General features: G+C 38.0%; 1 protein-coding gene across 7 annotated transcripts in view; it reads right to left on the bottom strand.

Moving 5' to 3' along the window:
- Window positions 1–26685, bottom strand: part of SESTD1 (SEC14 and spectrin domain containing 1) — a 152082-nt gene that overhangs the window by 14218 nt on the left and 111179 nt on the right. For all 7 annotated transcript variants that reach the window (XM_055572066.1, XM_055572072.1, XM_055572071.1 and 4 more), the window contains 7 exons: window positions 19632–19754; window positions 11269–11463; window positions 10625–10739; window positions 9007–9166; window positions 4131–4212; window positions 3297–3419; window positions 2272–2463 (listed from right to left, as the gene is read on the bottom strand). In XM_055572066.1, the coding sequence (XP_055428041.1) occupies window positions 2272–2463; window positions 3297–3419; window positions 4131–4212; window positions 9007–9166; window positions 10625–10739; window positions 11269–11463; window positions 19632–19754 (990 nt within the window). The remainder of the gene's footprint in view (window positions 1–2271; window positions 2464–3296; window positions 3420–4130; window positions 4213–9006; window positions 9167–10624; window positions 10740–11268; window positions 11464–19631; window positions 19755–26685) is intronic.

The raw sequence follows: 26685 nt of genomic DNA, 5'->3' as shown, positions 1-26685 counted from the left end.
CAAATGAAAAAATATATATAAATACATAACATATACTCAGAGTACAAACACATAACAATGTGATTCCCTAGCTAGAAACTTTACAGTTATTTTAAAAACAGATCTGCTGACTTGAGTTACATGATATAAACTAAAAAACAGAATATAAATAGATATGGTTTTAATTCAAATTTGGAATTTCTATAGTCCTTGATATTATTTTTTCCTTAATTATCACTATTTAAATTTAAATGGTACAAAAGAAAGAAAAAATTGCTGGGATTTGTAATAGTTAAGGCTGTAAGTACAGACCCACATAGTAGCCCCTAGGTACACATGCTTAGTGAGCTTCTGAAGTGTGTCTAGTCTCAAATGCAGACGTGCTATCAGTCGAAGATACACTTCAGATTTAAAACAATAATACTAATTTTAAAAATTTACCTCCAAAAAAAAAATCTGCAAATTTGAGACAGAATAAAAATAATTTATTTTTGCAACTTTGTTTGCATACTTTTCTGAATCCAATTATGTTTATTTTGGCATTACTCATAAAGGATATTTTCATATAATACAATTCCAGATTTAATTTAAATATTTTTCTAATCACTATAATTTGCTATGCAGTTTGCTTATAGTTGTGGCTTGCTGGTATGAAACAGAACTCACCCAAGAGAAAAATAACATCTAATAACAAAAGGTTTTACATAAGTTGACATAATAAAATAACCTTAAGCAGAGTTTATTATAAGCATGATAAAGGCCAAGAACCAGAAAAAATAGGAATATTAATATTCTATGAAAAAATTCTCAATCATATTCATTCTTGAGCTTCCTGGTGGCTCAGATGGTAAACAGTCCCCCTGCAATGCAGGAGACCCAGGTTCGATCCCTGGGTTGGGAAGATTCCCTAGAGAAAGGATTGGCTACCCACTCTGGTATTCTTGCCTGGATAATTCATGGACATAGGAGCCTGGCAGGCTACAGTCCATGGGGTCGCAAAGACTCGGACACAACCGAGCAACTAATATATATTCATTCTTATATAACTTCTTAAAGAGATCTAGATTTTTAAATGTCTTTGCAGATACATTTTAAGAGTAGTATCCTAAAAAATTATCAGTGGTGTTAAGAGATTGGGCCAGTGGTCACGCTGGGATGGGCAGCAGAAGCAGTGTGATTAAAAGAGGATGGGGAACAGCCTCTTGGGTGCTGGTAACATTCTGTTATTTGAATAGCGCACTGATTACACAGGCATCCTCACTCTGAAAATTCAGTGAGCAGAACATATGAGCTGCACATTTTTCTATGTTAGTAGTACAGTTCAATAAAATGTTGTCACTGAAACAATCAATAGATAAATAAGTCAAGCCATTTGGATACTTTCATTCATCAACAGTTGGTCCATCTTACACTAAAAAAATGACCTGTAGAGTTCAGTAACCGGCTCCGTAAGAGTTAATGTGGACATTTCCCAAGAGATGTACTGCATAACACAGACAGAAACTGCTTAATTCCTGAGGCTCCTGGCAGTATCTCTTCTGTCCTACAGACCAAGGCTATCTTAGGTTTCTCATATCTTAACTTGCACTGAATATCCCCTACATATAAACTTTCATCTTTAAGAAATCAAAACAAAGTTAACTACTTAGTAAGGCTCCTCTTTGGAATGGAAATAGAAGACTTGGATGCTATCAATTTTCACTGTGCAGTTGAGAAAAAGGTTCAATTGAAAATTGCCCAAATAAAACACCGCATATTAATTTTTTAGTTTCTGGGATTAATGAATTCATTAAATAATAAATTCTAGAATGATTCTTTATAGATAACACATGAAAAAAAAAGGTTTCATTTTTATCCTTATTCTTGTAATTTTAGCTGGAGAGTCTCAAAAGATAATTAAAATCACAAAGTGACCTTTTAAAAAATTTATGACAATTAGTACTATTTGAGAACGCAAAGTTTCCTTTCTTGGCATAATGAAACAGTGGGAGTCATGACACCCAAAAGAACAGACAGTACATTCTGGGCACCAGGTCGGGTGAGGAGAGACATGGTGCTGAGCAAAGACTACTGGACGGTTTCAGTTCCTCTAACCACAGTACTCCAACCCTGGTATGGCTTACCAAGAATCTGATGAACTTTCCAAGACAATACGTTATACCTAAACAAACTTTAAACAATGGAATGCATATAAATTTTAAAGGAACAGACTAATCATAAAATTACAAGGTAAACACATTTTAAACATACATAAAAAACACAACTGAAACTACATTTTTTAAAAAAGCGAACCTTTTCAGCATTTGAGTGAAAGGCAATAGCCATCTCCAGCCTATGCACCCTCTCTTCAGATGCGATTGTGAACTGCTTCCACACTCTGTTCAGCCGAGGAAGCGTATCCCCAGATGACCGAGAGGTGCAGCGCAAAGACTGGCACAGCACCACTGTGGCCTGCAGCAGCTGTCTGCCGTAGTCGTAAGTGCTCTGAAGAAGAGAAGGCGAACGCAGTTATGACAACGGAATTCTATAGTCATACGTGCTCTGAAGAAGAAAAGCGAACGCAAAGTTATAACAACAGAATTCTAAAGAGAGGGGCAGGAAAGTGAACAGGAGGACTGGAGCTGCAATTAAGTAACACTGCTAGAAGTCAATAATGAATGAGTCCACTGGCACTTACTACTCCAAGTTGTCTGCATGCATAAATAATTAAGCGGAAGCAATACTTCTAGTTAATTTTTATTAAGTTTATTTCTTGTTAAGCTTTCCTCTCAGCCTGCTCAATTTCACCAGCCACCCCCCCAAAAAAAAGATAGAAATCAATTAAAAAAAATCTGCTCACCCATTAATTAAAACAAATGGGTGGAAAGGGGCACTTAATATTCCACATAGGAAACCACACTGTTAACAACATGAACTCAGTAATTAGGGAAAATAAGATACTATTCATATGAAAAAAAATCCATGTTGTTATAACGCTGACACTGTTGAGATACAGAAACTAGGGTTTCTAATTTACTGATATTAACTTATACTTCATAGTAACTTTTACAAATGAACAGTTACTGCCTTAAAATTACCATAATATATTAATATATCATAAATCAGAGGGAGCTATAGAACCTGTATTCGGGAAAACTTAAACCCTCTCAAATTTACACAGGCTAGTTTTGATTCATCAGCTGACATTTTCTTAGTTCTATATTTCTGGATTAATATAACTAACCTTCTTGGACTTGGGGGGCTAAGTTACATTACAAACATGTAGAAAACTATTTTAACACTGAGCTTGTAGAAAAGGAAAATAACCAGTTCTGCACCTGTGCAACATCAACAAATTTTCTATGCTTCTCCAGCAGAACTTTCGTTTCCTGAGCGTCATCCCCCAATCTGGTGTGTGTCTTAAGAAGAGCATCCAGAAGTTCACTGAGCCATTCTACTGCCTGAATGAAAATAAGTCACAGTCAACCTGGAGTCACAACTTTTTACCTTGTATATCAAAACACCATATTAATAAAAAGAAAGATTACTATCATGTGATTAATTAACCCATTTGTTATAAACGTAATAGCTTATTTCAGTGCCAAGCTACATGAGTTAATAATCTCTCCTCTTCCTTAAAATTTTAAAATCTAAAGACAAGACCTATTAAAGAGAAGTACTCATTTAAAATTAACATCACATGATTTATATGAATAAAATCCATGTGTCTATGTAATATAGATCTTATTGGCATTGTATTACAGACTTAATGTTACAACTTAAAATTCTAACTTTCTTCTATGTTAAGTTGTAACTATGTTTTTTGATATTGACTACGCAAAATAGCAAATTGTTAATCTAGCTACAAAACCCTCTTGTGGGTTAAAACGCAGTAAACTACACCAGCCTTCATCCTGGGATGTAACTGACAACCAAATCACAATAATAAATAATTCCAATTTCTAGCTCAATAGAGCATTTCATTGAGAAGTAAGTCAAATGAGACCAGTAAGATTATTGGAAATATAAAACTTTATTACCGCAATAGGATAAATGAGAATCTGATTTAATGAATTTACTTAGGACCATGAAAAGAACACTTCTGTTTACAGTTAGGTGAAATCAATTTTCTAAGTAAAGACAAGTACATAATAGGCTTGACTGATCTTTACCTGGGCAGCATCTTCTTCACATTTAAACAACTGTACCATCTGAAGCATCTTTAATCTTCGCACATCTACCATGTCTTCACATCTAATAAACCCAAACACGAATTTAGAGAAACATTTCAGTCTTGTGGATAACTAGTATAACACCACCATCTGCACACATATTTTACAGTATATTAAAATACTTAGTCTTACACTATGGAGACTGTAACTATTTTGTATTGGTTTGCAAGAATTCTAAGGATATCTGTATCGGTGTTCCATTAAAATCTCAAAATACCTGAAAGATACTAAATCATAAACCCTCTTGAGTATTGAATGGATTGTGAAAATACTGAAGCAAAGCACAAACACAGGAGTACACTAAAGCCTGAAGAAATAGTAACTGCCAATTAGCATTAAACAAACTTCAAAGACAAAAACATAAAGTTTCTAAAATACTAGTTTAGAGAATGATGCTCCAAGGAAATTTAAAAAAAAAATTAAAGCTTTTCATTATATTACATTACCAGAGTAATAGCTAATTTTGAATTAAAAAAAAAAAAAACCTCCCATCTATACTTTTAAGAAAGAAAAAAAATTCTGTTGATCTCTGGATAGAAAGAAACACAATTCAGAGTATTCTTAGATTTTAATGTGGTCTCCCTGGATAACACACAGATCAAAATTTTAAGCTGACTTGATCAGTTAAGCTCTGATCCATCCATCGCCTTCATTTCCATGCAATTCCATGTACTTCAGATGGGAAGGAGAGAATCTCATGGCAGTACTGAATACCACTGACAAGCCACCCAGGAGGCACTGGGCTCCACGAGAGTTGATATTCTTAAGGAAGCTTGATAACAATAGCTAAGTCATTGTCACAGGCTATTTTTTTTTTCAAGAATGCCCTCACCACAATCTATATTTTTAAAGGGCAATTTGGTTAAATAATCCTACAAGGGACTGAAGAGAAGTGATTTATTTTTAAAATCTGAAGCTAAAAGACAAGGTAAGACACGTCAATGATGAAGACAGTATCATACTTAACATATATTTTCAGGTACTGGAGAGTGTGCTTGAAAATACAAGACATGGTTTCTACTTACTGGTTAGAATAAGATGGTCCCACTTGGGAAGATGGACTTTTAAAAAAACAGTGTGATAAATACTGATGTGGAGCTATATGAGAATAGGGAGGAACAAGTAAAAAGTTGCCTAAGAAATCTAAAAAGGCTTCCAAGGATAAGTACCCCACAGTCTTGAATAATAAGTAGGAATACACTAGGCAGAAAATGAGGGAAGAAGTATTCTAAGTACTCTGGATGCTTGAAACCGCATGATGCATTCAGGACAGTGAAAATAAGTGTGTGGTTTTGTAGGAAAGTTAAAGGAGGTAAGATTATACAGGACTGGGCTATGAAGGGTCTCCTACACTATTCCAAGGAGACTGAACTTCATCTGAGGAAACAGGAAGTAACTGAGAGGGGTTCACACAAGAAGTTAGGTAACTGGATGAGCACTTTACAAAGATGGCGCTCATGCACAACAGACTGCTGAGGAGCAAGGAAGGAAGCAGGTAAGAGCTAAGATCATGAAAAAAGGATTCAGAGACAGCAGAACTTGGGCATCTGATGAGGCTGTAAGAGACAAGAAAGAGTAACGATTTTGGTAAATCCTTTGGACAAATCCCAAGTTTGGTAACTGATGGTATTTTTAACTCGGACAAGAAACTAAAGGAGAAAGCCAGGTTTGGAGGACAATGATTCCAATCCATACAAGTGAGTTTTAAGTATCGTATGGGGCACCCAGGTGGAAATGCTCAGTAGGTAAGAGAAATTACAGGTCCAAAATATAGGGGAGGGATCTGTGTCAGAGCCGTAACTATTCAATCATGGTGATACTGAAGAAGGTCATTAAAGTGGTGAAACTGTGCGGGGAGACGACAATGAGTGAGAAGAGGATTTGGCCTCAGAACAAACCCTGAAAGCAGTGAAATTAGCTAAAGGACAAGAAATCAGTGCAGAAAACCAAGAAGAAACAGAGTGCCCAGGAGAATCATAAAGGTGTTTTTAATGTATATAAAGTTGTCAGGGAGTTTCAAACAGAAAAAAAAAAAAAAATGTCAGTTGTCCCTAATGCTATTCAGAGTGGTCAAGCAACATCAGAACCGAAAGTATTCCCTGGATTTTGAGCAAGATGAAGGGTTTATTTAAATGTGGCAAGTACAGTCACTGATGACATTAGTAAGAGCAAGTTCAGTGAAGTGGTGAGGGGAGAGGTCAGACGAAGAAGGGTTGAAAAGTAAACTGGAGACAGTGAGGAAGTATGAATGCAGATTAGATATTCAATGACAGCTGTCAAGAAGGAGAGCTCAAGGCAGAGAAAGAACAGTTGGAAGAGGAGGTGGTAATTTCACACAAAGATGAGCACTAGAAAGGACAGAAACGATATGGACCTAACAGAAGCAGAGGTATTAAGAAGAGGTGGTAAGAATACACAGAGGAACTGTACAAAAAAGGTCTTTATGACCAGATAAACACAATGGTGTGATCACTCACCTAGAGCCAGACATCCTGGAGTGAGAGGTCAAATGGGCCTTAGGAAGAATCACTATGAACAAAGCTAGCAGAAGCGATGGAATTCAGCTGAACTATTCCAAATCCTAAAAGATGATGCTACAAAAGTGCTGCACTCAATATGCCAGCAAATTTGGAAAACTCAGCAGTGGCCACAGGATTGGAAGAGGTCAGTTTTCAATCAAATCCCAAAGAAGGGCAATGCCAAAGAATGTTCAAACTACCACACAACTGCACTCATTTCACATGCAAGCAAGGTCATGCTCAAAACCCTCCAAGCAAAGCTTCAACAGTACATGAACCAAGAACTTTCAGATGTACAAGCTGGATTTAGAAAAGGCAGAGGAACCAGAGATCAAACTGCCAACATCCATTGGATCATAGAAGAAGCAACAGAAAAAAATCTACTTCTGCTTCACTGACTACGCTAAATCCTTTACTGTGCACACCACAACACACTGTGGAAAATCCTTAAAGTGAATACCAGACCACCTCACCTGTCTCCTGAGAAACCTGTATGCAGGTCAAGAAGCAACAGTTAGAGCTAGACACAGAACAATGGACTGGTTTAAAATTGGAAAAGGAGTGTGTCAAGGCTGTATACTGTCACCCTGATTATTTAACTTATATACAGAGTACATCATGCAAAATGTCAGGCTGGATGAACCACAAGCTGGAATCAAGACTGCAAGGACAAATATTAATAACCTCAGGTATGCAGATAGCACCACCCTTGTGGCAGAAAGCAAAAAGAAACTAAAGAGCCTCTTGATGAAGGTAAAAAAGGAGAGTGAAAAAGCTGGCTTAAAACTCAACATTCAAAAAATGAAGGTCATGGCATCTGGTCCCATCAGTTCATGGCAAAAAGATGGAGAAACAATGGAAACAGCGACAGACTTTATATTCTTGGGCTCCAAAATCACTCCAGACGGTGAGTGTAGCCATGAAATTAAAAGACAGTTGCTCCTTGGAAGAAAAGCTATGACAAACCTAGACATTATATTAAAAAGCAGAGAAATGATTTCGGCCACAAAGGTCCGTCTAGTCAAAGCTATGGTGTTTCCAGTAGTCATGTATGAATGTGAGAGTTGGACCATAAAGAAAGCTGAGTGCCGAAGAATTGATGCTGTTGGAGGAGACTCTTCAGAGTCCCTTGGACAAAGCAAGAAGATCAAACCAGTCAATCTTAAAAGGAAATCAACCATGAATGTTCATAGGAAGGACTGATGTTGAAGCTGAAACTCCAATACTTTGGCCACCTGACTCTTAAGAGCCAACTCACTGGAAAAGACCCTGATGCTGGGAAAGATGCAAGGAGAAGGGGATGACAGAGGACAAGATGGTTGGATGGCATCACCAGTTCAATGGACATGAGTCTGAGCAAGCTCTGGGAGATGATGAAGGATAGGGAAGCCTGGGGTGCTGCAGTCCATGGGGTCACAGAATTGGACATGACTGGGGACTGAACAGTAACAAAGTATTTGAATGAAAGGCAGGGATTAAAGAGCTGGAACTGACTGAGTGAGGAGACATGGGGATACACAGTTTTCATAAGAGCAGAGCTTTTTCATCCTTCTGATGAAAATAATGTAATGGATAAGTTTGCAGATATGAGGATAGAAGGAATCTCTATCTAATGACTGTTTTTTCTGTGATGCAGAGGGAAGTTTCTGTCAGGTTTTGTTGATGCCCTTGAAATTTCTAAGTGTACCAAAATTTCATACAACCATGATAGTCTGTATGTACTAACATATATTAATTTAATCCTTTATTTTGCAATATCCTGCAATTGCTATTGCAAGTTGAGTTTTCAAAGAACCCTTTAAATTTCTAGTTCTACCATATAACAAATGAAACTAAACATTACCTTACCCAGAATTTACTGTCTAATCCTTCGACAGCAAATATGAGAACAATGGATGAGTGACAATTTGTGTGAGGTTTAGATGAAGAAACAGATCAATGTATGATAAATTTAACAGCAACTCTAACCTAAATGAAAATGGAAACGCCAGATTCTCCAGAGTCTTAAAAGACAGATGAGTCACAGGCTATACTGGGGATAAAGAATGTGATGCACTTGAATGGAAATGAAATTTTTATCACTGAGTAAAAAGGCGAAAGGTACCCATCATATGAATGAATTGCCATTATTTGTTAGTACAATTATACACAATAACCATTACATTTACCGAAAACTTACTACATGCCTACTATGTAACAGGTAAGAATTTCTACTTTGTATGGAAAACATATCAATTTTCATTTTAATAAATACTATGTTGTCTCAGCAAAAATTAACATGAATAGTCAAACTTTGCCTTTGTTTTCTAAGCTGCATATCTTCCATCACTCCTTGTATGTGGTCCACATTTTCCTTATTCTCAATGGTTACATCCTTTCCATAGGCCCAGGATGCCTGATTGGAGATCTGATCCAGAAGACCTTGACCTTTTTCACGCAAACCTTGCAATCCTACATCTAAAACAAAAGTTACCAGATTTAATCTCTTAAACAAGGGAAGCTTTCCCTCCCTTAATTAAATCCTCTCAGCAGATACTGTACTTGGATTGCTAGGATAACAGCTTTGTACATTAAACTACTTTAGTCTGGAGCCCTCTGAATATTTCAATCAATAAAACCCTTTTAAACGCGGCTCAAATTGGAGCTCCCTCTCATTCAAATTCTCCCTAATGAGAATTTCTAAAAGGTGAACTTCCGTAGACAACTAATTACTTTTCAAAACTGCAAGTAGAAAGTGTGAGAATTCCTGTCTTGATGAGTAAGATTTTCAATTCTTTCTATTTTTACATAGTTCAGTTTTTAGGAGAACATAGAAGGCAAATTCTTTGTTCAAAAAATATATCAGAGCCACAAGACATTAAAACAGTCAAGCACTGTGTTCTCACTGTAAAAGGACACTGAACATGTTGAAAATAGGTGCTGTCAGCTTATACTCAACAAGAAGCAACACTTACGATGTATTTGTAAGACTTTAAATTAGGTACGTACATTGGAATTCCTTTAGCATTTTTAAAGGGAAAACATTGCTCAAGAAAACTTGTGACATTTTTGAAATAAATTTCATTTGGCAAATTAGGTACTAAACATGTAATTACATCATCCATTAAAATAACAAAGACTATAAGCAAGTAAAATGCCAATACAAACATGATTTTTCAAACCCATTCCCTCAAGTCCTTTTCAAAATTAATTAAATTGGTTCAGTCACATGCCACCATTTCCCACTAAATCACTGCCTTAAGTTTCTGCTTCCTACTCCATTTTCCTTTGTCCCATGTCCCACTCAGTACACACACCCTCCACCCCCATTCTCACAGCCACTATTCACTTCTCCCGGTCATGACCTAGGAAACCTCTCTGCATTTTCTACTTGTAGTAAAAGTCAAAAGGCTGTGCTGTCAAGTAAGGGTACCAGCTTAATAAAACTGAACCACCCTCTCCTTGGAGAGTATGTAACCTCGGCAATGTTCCCAGTTTGGAGAAACAAATGCACGGAACCAAACCAGCTCTTCTTTTCACAAGGTTAGGGTACAGCAACAACAAAAATCATTGCATTAAAACACAATGTGGGGCATACAGGGTTTACCACAGAACACTTCACAGCTAAATACAGGTTACGCATGCACTACTGGTAACTGCTCATAGAATATGTGAGACACAGCACTTGTAGATTCGGCTGGGTAAACAAGAAAGGCTGAAGGCCTTATGGAGGAAGGGTGATGGACCACCAATGAAAGATAAGAACTGTAGCATAAATTACACCCTTTAAGGGGATAAAACCTTTTTATACTAATTTCTCCTGTGTTCCCTGTACATGATTATAATTAGATCAGTATAAGTTGACTTGTCTAACCATGGTAATGATATTATTAAAAAAAGAACCCTTATGTTTCAGCATTTTTAAAATCTGCTTACCAACACTTTTCAGCTTCTCTTCAAGCAGTTTTAAAGTTTGCTGAATCGATGCTCCATCAGCTGGTGCTACATCTACGCACAACATCCCTAATAAGCCATCCAACTGCTGAGACAACTAAAGCAGAGGGACACCAAAGAGATAACCCTGATATAATCAGCATCTACAGTGTTTAATAATTAATGAGGTTTGTATCTAATGAAGTTACCACGATTATACTTGAAAAAACTCTGCTGTTAAAAGACAAGGACACATAATTAGAATACACGTTATCTGAAAGACAGAACACATAGATGCATGCACCAGGAAGACAGTATGTCCAGGTCAGCAGAATGTAGAAAAGTGTTGAAACTTTCATTTCTATCTATGTTATAAAACATGAACATCAAAAAACTATCCAAACGAAATCTAGCAATTACATTGGGACACTCTATTTAGACAAAAAAAAAGTTTAGTTGCATGCAGAATAATGTAACATAAAATTAAAAAAAAAAAAAAAATCAAAAAGGTCTATCTTGTTTCCCCCACCAGTAAATTTTACTGTTCCAGAAAAATAATTAAGAGACATGCAAACCTGCAAAACTGATGTGCAGATAAGTACTCAGATAATCTGAAGCAAAGAAAAGCAATCAGAGTAATCACTTACATCTTGGGCAACACCATGAAATTCAAGAGCTGCTTGTAGCAGATTCTGCCTAAATTCCAGCTGACTGGCCTGTCGATAACAAACATCACTAAGTTGTTGCTGGAGCGACTTCAGTTCCACAAGATCTTCCTCATCCCCAGCATTTAAGAGGGCTGCAATTTGCTGATTCAGTTCCACATAAACTGCAAACCATTCCTGTAATAGAGACGTTGTAAATTAATGATCAAATCAGCTCCTGAAGAACACACTACATTTTACAGTATCTCCAGATATACTAAGTAACATATATGAGATTTCTTTAAATCAAAATAATTTGAGGATAAAAAGTCCCAGTGTTCAAATCCCTTCACTGAGATCCCTGGAATAACTCCTGCCAACAGCAAAATCTATTTCCTCATGGCTGGCCTCTAAATGTTCCCTTCTCTCTCCTGTTCTCTGTGGAACCCATCACCCTCAGAGAGACCAGTGAGCCCTGCCGCTCTGCTGACCGCTGCTGCTGTGTCCACAGGTGACCAACCACAAGCCCGGAGGGAGATGGCTGCCCCACTCCTATTTCCAAACCATTTCTTCCATTCTTCTCTCAAAAACCACATCTCCTGCGAAGTGCATGTTGTTGGACTCCACCCTGCCAACTTTTCCTGCCACGTGCCCTCATCTCAGTCAGCAGACTTCTCGGCCTTCCTCTCAGCGTCAGCCTTCTTCCTGACTTTCACCGTGCAGACATCCGACCAACACTGCACTCTTAGCTCCTTGACCCCCTCCCTTACTTCCACCTGTCCTGCCCCCAGCTACACCTCAGCTACCTCCTCCAGCAGACACCAAATCTGTTATTAATATCCTGTGCTACTGTACAGCCCACTCTCTGACCACTGGTTACTGACTGTCCCACTCACATCCTTTAGTATGCTGGCTCCTACAGCCCCATGCGGTTCACCCATCCACTGGCCTCAGCATGTTCTCAGCTCATGAGTCTAGCACTCAAGAGCCTCCTGTCCTCACTTCTACACTGTGTCAGAGGCACAGCCTAGGCTCATGCCATACTCTGTTCCTCCATCAGATTCACCTGTCAAAAATGAAGACCAGATGCTGAAAAACCTTTGGATAAAATTCAGCATCCATTCATGAGAAAAAAATTTCCAGAAACTCTACTCAACACTCTATAATGGCCTACATGGGAAAATAAACTTAAAAAGAGTAGATATATGTATATGTATAACTGATTCAATTTGTTGTACAGCAGAAACTAACACAACATTGTAAATCAAATACAATAAAAATATTTTAAAAGACCTACTTTTGAAACAAGCAAAAAAAACAAAAAACAAAAAACCCTCAACAAATGACTAGCAAGCCTAATCCAATACTTTAAGCGGATTGTACACTGTGATCAAGTGGCATTTATCCCAGGAGTGCAAGGATTTTTCAGTATCCACAAATCAATCAGTACAATTCATCACATCAACAAATTAAAAAATAAAAACCGTATGATCATCTCAATTGATGCAGAAAATTCTTTTGACGAAATTCGATATCCATTTATGATTAAAAAAAAAAAAAACTTTCGAGGAAGTAGGCATAGAGGGGACAAACCTCAACATAATAAAGACCACAAAGGAAAAACCCAGAGCTAACATCATATTCAATGGTGAAAAGCTGAAAGCATTTCCTCTAAGATCAAGAGCAAGACAAGGATGCTCATTCTCACTGCTCTTATTCAGCAAAGTTTTGGAAGTCCTAGCCATAGCAAGCAGAGAAGAAAAAGAAATAAAAGAATCCAAATTGGAAAAGAAGTAGTAAAAGTGTCACGTTTTGCAGATGACATGATACTCTACACAGAATATCCTAAAGACACCACCAGAAAACCACTAGAGCTCATCAACGAATTTGGTAAAGTTGAAAGATATGAAACTGTTGGCAGTGGTCAACTAATTTGCAAACTATTAGCCAAAAGATGTTATTTAAAGGCATGGGACTAGATGAAATTATCCAAACACAAACAGTATTGGTTCAGAAGAAAAGAGCCTTTGGAAAGCTGAACCCTGGGTCACTCCTAAATTCAGAGGGCAAGGAGAGGAAAGAGATCGAGCAGAAGAGGCCAAAAAGGAGCTGCATGTTTCAGGAAAGAAGTAAAACAGGAGGGAGAAGTGGTCACCTTTACTAAAATTTACTGAGAGGTCCAATAAGATAAGGACTGAAATTCTGATAAGAGTGGGAAGGACATAAATCCTGATCAGAGTGAATTAAAAAAAGAATGGGAATTGAGAAGATAGAGTATAGCCAAAGGGAAGATTTTTTAAATGTTAATTTATATTAATTTATATATTATTTATTATATTACTTTATATTAAAATGCACATATCTTGAGCATATATTTTGTTTTTAATGTAAAATACAGTATTTGTGTACATCGATGGAAATAATCCAGCTGAAAACAGAGGAGATAATTGCAATAGCAAAGCCTTGCACAAGCAATGCGGTCTGCAGACTGTAGTGGAGTGGCTGGTCTCAGAATGAGACATAGTTCCTTCATTATTTTGGCAGGCAGGGCAAAGCAACAAAGATTTATCAATAAATAAATTAATAATGCCAAGGTCGAGAAAACCTGCTTCATACGGCTGTCCCTTGTATCCGTGCGGGACTGGTTCAGGGGTTCCAAAATCAACGGATGCTCAAGTCTCATACTTGATTCTCCATATCTGAGAATGTGGCATCCGTGGATACAGAGAAATAACTATATATATCCCTATATATATAAACACACATATAAATAAATATATACACAGCCGTGTGTGTGTGTGTGTGTGTGTGTGTGTATATATATATATCACACACATATATTTTATTCAAAATGCTCCTTCTCTGGTCTACCTCTCAAACATTTAACTGCATAGAAAATGATCATTTCATAGCCCTTCCACCCTCAAACACATATATACACGACACAAAAACAAAAACAAACCACCTCCAAGACATGAGATTTGGATTAAGACAGTAGGTAAGAAATGATCTTGGGTGTTCACATACTAGAACAGAGGCAAGCATCAGGATTAAAAGCTAAAATAAGGTTTATGATTGTAATAAAAAACTTTAAAATTTATTTTACGTCGTTATCATACACTCATTTCTATACACTTCTATATTTTTCTGTTGTGCTTACCTAGTATTCAAAAATTAAGAAAATTTATTGACACTCCTTGATAAGAACTACATATTCAGTTCAGTTCAGTCGCTCAGTCGTGTCCGACTCTTTGCAACCCCGTGAATCGCAGCACACCAGGCCTCCCTGTCCATCACCAACTCCTGGAGTTCACACAAACTCACGTCCATCGAGTCAGTGATGCCATCCTGCCATCTCATCCTCTGTCGTCCCCTTCTCCTCTTGCCCTCAATCCCTCCCAGCATCAGAGTCTTTTCCAGTGAGTCAATTCTTCGCATGAGGTGGCCAAAGTATTGGAGTTTCAGCTTTAAAATCAGTCCTTCCAAAGAACACCCAGGACTGATCTCCTTTAGAATGGACTGGTTGGATCTCCTTGCAGTCCAAGGGACTCTCTCAAGAGTCTTCTCCAACACCACAGTTCAAAAGCATCAATTCTTTGGTGCTCAGCTTTCTTCATAGTCCAACTCTCACATCCATACATGACCACTGGAAAAACCATAGCCTTGACTAGATGGACCTTTGTTGGCAAAGCAATGTCTCTGCGTTTGAATATGCTATCTAGGTTGGACATAACTTTCCTTCCAAGGAGTAAGCGTCTTTTAATTTCATGGCTGCAATCACCATCTGCAGTGATCTTGGAGCCCCAAAAAATAAAGTCTGATACTGTTTCCCCATCTATTTGCCAAGAAGTGATGGGGCCAGGTGCCATGATCTTAGTTTTCTGAATGTTGAGCTTTAAGCCATCATTTTTACTCTCTTCTTTCACCTTCATCAAGAGGCTTTTGAGTTCCTCTTCACTTTCTGCCATAAGGGTGGTGTCATCTGCATATCTGAGGTTATTGATATTTCTCCCGGCAATCTTGATTCCAGCTTGTGCTTCTTCCAGCCCAGCATTTCTCATGTACTCTGCATATAAGTTAAATAAGCAGGGTGACAATATACAGCCTTGACGTACTCCTTTTCCTATTTGGAACCAGTGTGTTGTTCCATGTCCAGTTCTAACTGCTGCTTCCTGACCTGCATACAAATTTCTCAAGAGGCAGGTCAGGTGGTCTGGTATTCCCATCTCTTTTAGAATTTCCCACAGTTTATTGTGATCCACACAGTCAAAAGCTTTGACATAGTCAATAAAGCAGAAACAGATGTTTTCCCGAACTCTCTTGCTTTTTCCATGATCCAGCGGATGTTGGCAATTTGATCTCTGGTTCCTCTGCCTTTTCTAAAGCCATCTTGAACATCTGGAAGTTCACGGTTCACATATTGCTGAAGCCTGGCTTGGAGAATTTTGAGCATTACTTTACTAGCGTGTGAGATGAGTGCAACTGTGTGGTAGTTTGAACGTTCTTTGGCATTGCTCTTCTTTGGGATTGGAAGGAAAACTGACCTTTTCCAGTCCTGTGGCCACTGCTGAGTTTTCCAAATTTGCTGGCATATTGAGTGCAGCACTTTCACAGCATCATCTCTCAGGATTTGAAATAGCTCAACTGGAATTCCATCACCTCCACTAGCTTTGTTCGTAGTGATGCTTTCTAAGGCCCAATTGACTTCAAACTCCAGAATGTCTGGCTCTAGGTCAATGATCACACCATCATGATTATCTGGGTCGTGAAGATCTTTTTCGTATAGTTCTTCTGTGTATTCTTGCCACTTCTTCTTAATATCTTCTGCTTCTGTTAGGTCTTACCATTTCTGTCCCTTAAGGAGCCCAACTTTGCATGAAATGTTCCCTTGGTATCTCTAATTTTCTTGAAGAGATCTCTAGTCTTTCACATTCTGTTGTTTTCCTCTATTTCTTTGCATTGATTGCTGAGGAAGGCTTTCTTATCTCTCCTTGCTATTCTTTGGAACTCTGCATTCAGATGCTTATTTCTTTCCTTTGCTCCTTTGCTTTTTGCTTCTCTTCTTTTCACAGCTATTTGTAAGGCCTCCCCAGACAGCCATTTTGGTTTTTTGCATTTGTTTTCCATGGGGATGGTCTTGATCCCTGTCTCCTGTACAATGTCACGAAGCTCCGTCCATAGTTCATCAGGCACTCTATCAGATCTAGTCTCTTAAATCTATTTCTTATTTCCACTGTATAATCATAACAGATTTGATTTAGGTCATACCTGAATGGTTTAGTGGTTTTTCCCTACTTTCTTCAATTTAAGTCTGAATTTGGCAATAAGGAGTTCATGATCTGAGCCACAGTCAGCTCCCGGTCTTGTTTTTGCTGACTGTATAGAGCGTCTCCATCTTTGGCTGCAAAGAAGATAATCAATCTGATTTTTGTGTTGACCATCTGGTGATGTCCATGTGTAGAGTCTTCTCTTGTGTTGCTGGAAGAGGGTGTTTGCTATGACCAGTGCATTCTCTTGGCAAAACTCTATTATCCTTTGCCCTGCTTCATTCTGTATCCCAAGACCAAATTTGCCTGTTACTCCAGGTGTTTCTTGACTTCCTATTTTTGCATTCCAGTCCTCTATAATGAAAAGGACATCTTTTTTTGGATGTTAGTTCTAAAAGGTCTTGTAGGTCTTTATAGAACCGTTCAACTTCAGATTCTTCAGGGTTACTGGTTGGGGCATAGACTTGGATTACTGTGATCTTTGCCTTGGAAACGAAGAGGGATCATTCTGTCATTTTTGAGATTGCATCCAAGTACTGAATTTCGGACTATTTTGTTGACCATGATGGCTACTCCATTTCTTCTAAGGAATTCCTGCCCACAGTAGTAGATATAATGGTCATCGGAGTTAAATTCACCCATTCCAGGCCATTTGAGCTCACTGATTCCTAGAATGTCGATATTCACTCTTGCGATTTCCTCTTTGACCACTTCCAATTTGCCCTGATTCATGGACCTAACATTCCAGGTTCCTATGCAATATTGCTCTTTACAGCATTGGACCTTGCTTCTATCATCAGTCACATCCACAACTGGGTATTGCTTTTGCTTTGGCTCCATCCCCTCATTCTTTCTGGAGTTGTTTCTCCACTGATCTCCAGTAGCATATTGGGCACCTACCGACCTGGCGAGTTCTTCTTTCAGTATCCTATCATTTTGCCTTTTCATACTGTTCATGGGGTTCTCAAGGCAAGAATACTGAAGTGGTTTGCCATTCCCTTATCCAGTGGACCACATTCTGTCATATTAGTAGGATTTTACTACTAATATTAGTAGTTAATTAATATTTACTACTAATAGGATTTAACTACGTATTAGTAGGATTTTAATTTTCCATATATTTGTACTGAAAATCCTTATTGATTTGGGATTGTTTTAGCTTTATTTCTGAATTATGCTTTTATAAAGAATCTAAAATTTAGTGTTTAACAGATTGCTTTAACCCAAAATGGCATATTAAAAGTTTCTCCAACTTCTACCCATATTAAGCAATCAATATACTAGAAATCTGTCAGTTTCGGAAGACCTGAACAATTCCAATATATCCTTTAAAGTGTTGGCTTTTATTTACCAAGAGAAAAGAAAATTTTTAATATTAGAACATCTTAAACATCATAAGCTAATCTTTGCATCTTGCATCAACCAACCAGTTCTCAAGGTGACAATGCAGTGCCACCTACTGGTTAAAACACTGCAATTCAAGTTTTGCTTTTTATAACTAAGGATTTTTTTTTTCCTTAGTATTTTCGATCTCTGGTTGGTTGACTCCTCAGATATATGTAGAACCTGTGAATATGGAAGGGCACCCTACTCCAGTACTCTTGCCTGGATAATCCCATGGACAGAGGGGCCTGGTGGGCTGCAGTCCATGGGGTTGCTAGGAGTCAGACACGACTGAGCGACTTCACTTTCACTATTCACTTTCATGCATTGGAGAAGGAAATGGCAACCCACTCCAGTGTTCTTGCCTGGAGAATCCCAGGGACGGGGGAGCCTGGTGGGCTGCCATCTATGGGGTCGCACAGAGTCGGACACGACTGAAGTGACTTAGCAGCAGCAGTACAGTATATATATTGTCTTTGCAATGTTCCTAATTAGTACATGAAAGTGACTTAAAAATGAAATTATATAATTGAAAAATCTAAATATTTGCAGATGAAACCACCCTTATGGCAGAAAGTGAAGAAGAATTAAAGAGCCCCTTGATGAAAGTGAAAGAGGAGAGTGAAAAAGTTGACTTAAAACTCAGAAACTAAGATCATGGCATCTGGTCCTATCATGGCAAATAGATGGGGAAACAGTGGAAACAGTGGCTGACTTTATTTTTTGGGGGGGGGGTGTCCAAAATCACTGCAGATGGTGACTGCAGCCAGTTAAAAGACACTTATTCCTTGGAAGGAAAGTTATAACCAACCTAGACAGCATATTAAAAATCAGAGATGTTACTGTGTCAACAAAGATCCGTCTAGTCAAGGCTATGGTTTTTCCAGTGGTCATTTATGGATGTGAGAGTTGGACTGTGAAGAACCGCTGACCGGTGAAGAATTGATGCTTTTGAACTGTGGTGTTGGAGAAGACTCTTGCGAGTCCCTTGGACTGCAAGGAGATCCAACCAGTCCATCCTAAAGGAAATCAGTGCTGAATATTCATTGGAAGGACTGATGCTGAAGCTGAAACTCCAATACTTTGGCCACCTGATGGGAAGAACTGACTCATTTGAAAAGACCCTGATGCTGGGAAAGACTGAGGGCAGGAGGAGAAGGGGATGACAGAGGAACAGATAGTTGGATGGCATCACTGACTCAGTGGACATGAGTTTGGGTAAACTCTGGCAGTTGGTGATGGACTGGGAAGCCTGGCGTGCTGCAGTTCCTGGGGTCGCAAACAGTCGGACACGACTGCGCAACTGAACTGAATGGAACTATTTTATGCATTTCATAGGTTCCAACATGATTTTTTTCCTTTTATGCTGAAGAAAAAATGTTCAATGATTTGTATTTAACTTACAGCTCCTGTTCCTGAGATAATACTTTTAAAATTCAAGACTACAGATGAAGGTTCTATCTATGTACTATGACTCTTTCTTCTGTTATTGTAGTTTTAAAAATTTCACATGAATTGTGTTTCTAAACTGAAAACCGAAACCAAACATCTAATGAATATGTACAGAGTGGTCAAGTGCTATCAATGTGCTTGATAACCATACTGTACTTTATGACCCTCAACTGAAGTACATAGCGACTTGTCACTCAGCACCACACACGCTATGAAGTATCGTTGGCGACAGCACTGTAACTTGCAGAGGAAAGAGCGTCTCACACTGTGCTGGCTCTCGATCTCTTCGTGCTTCTGCTGTAGGGCTTGGGAAGCCCGGATGGAGTCTCCAATTCCCCACTGGGCTCTCAGCTGCTCTGATCCAGGCCCTTCAAGCCAATTCACAACCTATGAATGGAAGTGGAGATGAAATTTTAAAATAATCAAAAACCTTTCAAGCTTTCATTCTAATTGGTTTACCCCTCCCAAAGTTCAAATATTTTTAATTTAAATTCTATTTTATTGAACATTGTATTTTATTGTATATAGTAAATGTTTCTTTAGGAACTATACAGCTATAATGTGACAACTTTCCCAAACTTAAATTTGATAAAATGTACACCAGAGCATCGTAGGCTTTCAGCTACCTGATTATCTGCCAGTTAAAAAAATCTGGGATGCTCCCATAAGTTAGGATTAAAAACTAACTTATGATGATAAGAAAATCAGAGAACTACAGGATTTAGAATTGGAAGGGGCATCAAAAATGACATTTGTGAAATTTTTTATCTAATAAGAAAAGTGACTTTCAGAAAGATTAAGTGACTTGTTCAAGGTAATAGAACTCATTATTTAGTAACTAAGAGTCATATGTCTTGACTCATCATCTAGAGTTCTTTCCAAAACATCGAAAAAACAGAATGAATTAACTGATAAAAAGATAAAATATTTTTCTCACTTTGAAAATTAAAAACAGAATTATACTACTGCAATACACTCTAGGTGTCTGAAAGACCATCTAAAGTCCCACTGGCACCAAGTCTACTCAGAAAGATATAGGGAGGGGACTACAGTTTGCCAAAAGAGCAGCACTGGGTGTTTCTCTTTTGCTAAGTCCCTGAAGCAGTCCATCAGTTCAGGAGATGAGATCCATATGGGATAGATATGGGACACACTCTATAAAAAGCTCACACCACACAAGTGTCATGCCCATTGTAAAAGTCACTGAGATCAAAGATGTGCAAAGTTATGCCTTCCATCAAGTTATTAACAGATCTTCCAATCCAGATCCAGAATAATTTTTATTACAAACAATATTGCTGACATAATAACACAGCTGACACTGTAATTTTCATCAAGTTTTCAAGAGAATAGAGCTAGACAGTTAAGATCAAAATCTCATGCAGAAGACGATCAAATTCACATGCAGAAGAAAAACAGGTTTTCTTTACTCTACCCACAAACACATATATTCTAAAACCAGATAGACACAGTGAAGTAATTCTAACAGAAAAAATATTACCCAGCTCCTCCAAGCTAAATTATTATTTAGAAAGCTAAATTCAAAACAGAATTCAACAACAGATATATGGTTATGTCCTAAATCTTAACTTAGCATAGCTCCCCAGAAATGAATAAGGATATCTCTGCAAAGAGTCAAACATGCTTAAGAGGCATGCACACACACATGCACGCACACACACACACAGCCAAGTAATACTAAAGACTCAGTGAGACAGGCTTATCTAATCACAGACCTATAGTGCATTCCATAGCTGCTACAAGGCTAGTATGTATTTATTTTAAAATCTAAGAATTTATGTAGTTTTAATAATTATATAAAAGCACTGCATCATACCTGCCTCCTGAGAAACCTGTATGCAGGTCAAGAAGCAACAGTCAGACCAGACATGGAACAACGGACTGGTTCAAAATTGGGAAAGGAGTACGTCAGGGCTGTATATTGTCATCCTACTTATTTAACTTATATGCAGAGTACATCATGTGAAATGCCAGGCTAGATGAAGCTCAAGTTGAAATCAAGACTGCTGGGAGAAATACCAATAACCTCAGATATGCAGATGACACCAGCCTTGTGGCAGAACATGAAGAGGAACTAAAGAGACTCTTGATGAAGGTGAAAGAGGAGAGTGAAAAAGCTGGCTTAAAACTCAACATTCACAAAACAAAGATCATGGCATCTTGTACCATCACTTCATGGTAAACAGATGGAGAAAAATGGAAAACAGTGACAGATTTTATTTTCTTGGGACTCCAAAATCACTGAGGATGGTGACTGAAGCCATGAAATTAAAAGACACTTGCTCCCTGCAAGAAAAGCTGTGACAATTCTAGACAGGGTATTAAAAGGCAGAGACATTGCTTTGCCCAACAGGTCCATCTAGTTAAAGCTATGCTTTTTCCCGTAGTCAGGTACATATGTGAGAGCTGGACGATAAAGAAGGCTGAGTGCTGAAGAAGTGATGCTTTTGAACTGTGGTCCTAGAGAAGACTCTTGAGAGTCCCCTGGACAGCATGGAGATCAAACCAGTCAATCCTAAAGAAAATCAGTCCTGAATATTTATTGGAAGGACTGATACTGAAGCTCCAATACTCTGGCCACCTGATGTGAAGAGGTGATTCATTGGAAAAGACCCAGATACTGGGAAAGACTGAGGCAGGAGAAGACGGTGAGATGGTTGGAAGGCATCACCGACTCAATGGACATGAGTTTGAACAAACTCCAGGATCTAGTGAAGGACAGGGAAGCCTGGCATGCTGCAGTCCATGGGATTGCAAAGAGTCAGACACGACTGAGTGACTGAACAATAACAACAACCCCAACCTGAGGAATAATCATGTGTATTTCCTTTCATTAACTTTTCACATGCATTTCATTTTCATGTGTTACTCCAGATTTAAGTGCTGTAGTTGATTCTCATAGAATACAAGAAATTTCTCTCTTGGGCTCTTCACTTTCATGTGGTTATAGTTGTTACAATTTTCAGTGGCTCTAAACCTCTTTCTTAAGAAGGCCAACCTCCTTGTCTGCCTCACCCTCTTGGTCTCTCATTTGTCCAACCAAACCATCCAATCAACCAATACCACTAAGAGCTAAGCAGGTAATGTCCTACATCAAATAACTGTTACACCTGTTTTCACAGCTCCAGTTCTCTACTGTTGAGCATCTAAGTAATTTAAACATGAATGTTATACAGCAGTTATGCAACAGAATTTTTCTCCAATCCTCTATTGTTTCCTTAGAAAATGTTTTCATTGACATCCTGGGTCCAATGATCTTGTAATGTTAACAGCTAATATAAATACATTATAAAATTACTCTCTAAAACACTTCTGTATGAAACATTCAAGTCATGAAAGTTTTAACTGAAAATAAACATTCACAACATATATATACTATTGCTTTAATTTGTTTATAATTTTTATTTTCTGAGATTCTTAGTGCAATTTATTGAGAAACACCTACACAGGAGCTCTGGGAGAAACAGTATCTGACAACCAAAATATTTTTTGCCATTTCCAAAAGAACTCTTGTAATGGGGTTCTTGCCCTCAGTTACTTCAACCTTAATGGAAGAGATGAGATGGGTAAATAGTCAAGCAAAACAATGTAGCAATGATTACATTTAATTTGAAATCATTTATGTTTATCATACAACTGAGTTAGAGATGGTAACTAAGAAAAAATCTAGTTAGAGCATAAGAATGTTGGTAAATTCCTAGGTGTATGATACTAAGTTGACTAAAATTAGGGGAAAGTTTTCTGGAAACAAAGTAGATGTGATTTATTTTTTGACTTTATATTTTTCTAACATAGATTGGTTTAAAAAAAGAAAGTAAGACTTACTGTTTGTTAATAACCAAAGGGGAAAAGCAGAACAACATACTAAATAAAAATCTTTTCATGTGGACTGAATACTCATCTTTGTTGGAATCTCTCTCTCATTGTGGCTCTGTGTAGCATTCAGGATGCAATGTGGCTAGCTGGCATGGCATACGATGTCATACGATGTCATGGATAATGGGCCCTTGCCTATGCATCACCATTTCCTCCTTCACCTGAGCCCACCCTGTGCATCCAGTGCTCCTCAAGGGTGCTATGCTCTCTCACTGCCCACCCTGTGCATCCAGTGCTCCTCAAGGGTGCTATGCTCTCTCACTGGTCTTGCTTTAATATGGGCTGTCCTGCTGCCTGAAATCTTTGAGCCCCTTCTCTTCCTGACCTCTTTTTCATCTTTCAAAATTCATCTCATGCTGATGATTTTGGTCTTACGTTTTCTACTGAACTGTTTATTTTTCGTTTGATCTATTTTTAAAAATGAGTTGTTTTTCATTTCCAAGGGCCTGGATGCTTCTGATTTGTCTGAACTTACACTGTTGATTTCTGGATGTCAAACAAATCCAAATAAAAACAATATTCTTGTGATTACTCTTGTTATTTCTTTTTAATTTTGAAACTTCCTACATAATAAAAAAAACTTTAAAAAGCATTATTATAAATTACACATTTTAAAGTTATAATGTGGAACAATATTCTCAAGCCAAAATCCCTCATTTTTTGCTCCTTTTTTTCCTGTTATATCCTGTGTATCTGATACCCTTAGAATCCTGTTGTTTTGACTTTCAAAATAAAACTGCATCTAAGCCTGCTTCAGGCCTTACCGAGATCCCTGTGGCAGCCTCCCAACCAGGCTTTCTGTTTCTGGTTTTGCACTCTACATAGCTGACTATCGCTTTTAAAATACTTCCATCAAGTTCAAAAGAAAAATCTCTTCAGGTGTGTTTCTAAATACTAGAATAAATAAATTGTGAATGTTTGCTTACTAATAATATGCCATTCTTTCAGGATTTATCTTTTGGTGCCTGTCCCCTTTTTTGTCCTAGTATCTTAAATATTAATATATTCGTAGCTTCCACCTTTTCTACAAGGTTTTAGTACTAGAGAGCAAAAACTCAAAAACAAAAAAAGTTTAAGTATTATTTTTGACTCACTGGAATAATCTTGCGGCCATGATTTTCTTTGTTAAATTCATGCTTTCAGAGTCCTAAATTCATCTGCAAACCCCTAGCAGCAGAAGCTCTTTAGAATACAATGTTCCTCAACATCTCCACTTTCTCTGCTTTGCTCTTTTGTATGAGCTGGTTTTGAAGGGGCAGGGTACTAGGCTCCTGTTTGTGTCCACCAGCCTGTGCAAAGTATCACTCTTTCACGAGAGACAGATAAGCAGTTTAGTCTGGAGAAAGCACTGAACATGACTCTGAAATCTGAATTCTGGCTCTGCCCCAGGAGGTGAAAGACTCTGGTCCATCACACCGAAGACGTGTCAATGCTACCTACTGCACAGGACTGTTGTCACGATTACAGTCATTGTACATGAGATACTTGAGCACACAGGATGGTATGAACAGTGTTAGTCTCTTTGCTTTTCTCACTTGTTCTGAAGGAAAAAGTTCCTTCTGTTTATCACTCTTTATAAACTTTGTCTCACATCTACATTTTTACAATAAAATCCATGTATTTCTTAAGCAAATCCCTCAACTGTTTTATTCTATGCTTTTAAAAAACGGAAAGAAGAAGAGCAAGTTTTGGGCTTCCTTGGTGGTTCAGTGGTTAAAAAGCTGCCTTGCAATGCAAGGGACACCAGTTCGATCCCTGGTCCGGGAAGACTCCACGTGCCGCAAAACAACTAAGCCTGAGCACAACTACTAACTCCACACTCTCGAGCCTGTGAGCTGCGACTGCTGAGCTCGCGTGCTGCGACTGCGGAGGCATGTGCACCCAGACCTTGTCTGCAACGAGAGGAGCCACTGCAGTGAGCAGCCGCACACGACAGCAGGGAGTAGCTGTCGCTCCCTGCAGCTAGAGGAAGACCGAGTGCGGCAGTGAAGACTCCATGACACTCTCCCCCTAAATAAATCAATCTAAAAAAAAAAAAGAGAGTAAGTTTTAAGTAAGTGCATGTAAACACTTTGAAACAGGTTTCCATTCGCTTGGGGGGACTCAGCTGCTTCTCATTTATTATGATGTATTATGAATATAAAAGCTATATAATAGCATTTAAGTATTTTAAACAAGTGGTAAATTATTTCACTGAAAATATCTAAATTCTAAAAAATAAGGATGGAATGAAAATAACTCAAAAATTTTAACTAATGTTAAAATGTACATTATTTTTAAAAACCTAAGACAATATTAAACATTTAAACTTAAGAACTCTAGAAAATATGTAAACTCTAGAAACAAAAGAAGCAGGTTAATATAAATCATGATAACTGGGGAAAAACAACTCATCAGCAGAGAACTTTCAAAGGGCCATAAATTTAAAAATAAACTTTAAGTAGAGCAAAGACATCTCTTTGGCATGCACACACACACAAACTCAGTTACACAGTCACATGTACATATAGTTTTAATGTATGCTGAAAGTAATTTCCCTTAGAATGCACCATCAGTAACAGGCACACCATAAATGTATGAGTATTTCTAATAAAAATAATGCAAACTGAGGTTGATGCCCCAGTAAACAAGTGTATTTAAATCCATTAATGATGGCGGTTTGCCAAAATGGGTTTGTAAAACTTCATTTCAATCAGGACCTATTGCTTAGTTGATATGAATATTAAAGCAAGCACAGTTTCATGTACAATCCTTATCAATGTAACCTCTCAAATGGTTACATTTATACGCAAAGTATAACCTTGGACATGTGCTCTTAAAATCCACCATGATAAGTGTCTGAAGAGGCCAAAAATGCATGTGACTATTTAACATTTATTCCCAACCACGCTGACTTCCAAAAACCACATGAGAGAATTTCTAGATGTATGTGAGGTCAAAACAGGCAGAAGAGCATATCAAGCAAATGTGAAGCATCTGGCCAGAAGAAAGAATACAGAGAACTGGGATCACAGCCTCCAGCGGCGTACTTATGCAACTGGGAGTGTAGCCTATTTGCATCTATGGTTCCTTTCTACAAAGGAAGAAAATCACACGGATGATTCTAGAAATATTTGCAATGCTAGTCAAAATTACTGCCGTAATCAATAATCAGAAAAACGATAGCTTATTTCAGTGATGTGGTATCACCTCCTATCCAGAAGCATGTGAAATCTCATTTTAAAATGTAGTGGCAGCAACACAGAATACTTCTGCATCCATGTGAATCTGATGCTACCAATCTGAACTGTGGAGAATAAGGGACGGAGGGCTGCAATGGCTACACCTACCATACAGTTCATCTATTACAGCTATTGGTTTCTTTTTCATTATGTTCTGTTTTCAGTGATAAGTCACTAAAAAAAGAAATCTGGACAATGTC

Source organism: Bubalus kerabau, chromosome 3 (genome assembly GCF_029407905.1).
Source record: "Bubalus kerabau isolate K-KA32 ecotype Philippines breed swamp buffalo chromosome 3, PCC_UOA_SB_1v2, whole genome shotgun sequence".
Taxonomy (NCBI): domain Eukaryota; kingdom Metazoa; phylum Chordata; class Mammalia; order Artiodactyla; family Bovidae; genus Bubalus; species Bubalus kerabau.
This window is presented reverse-complemented; position numbering and strand designations above follow the sequence as displayed.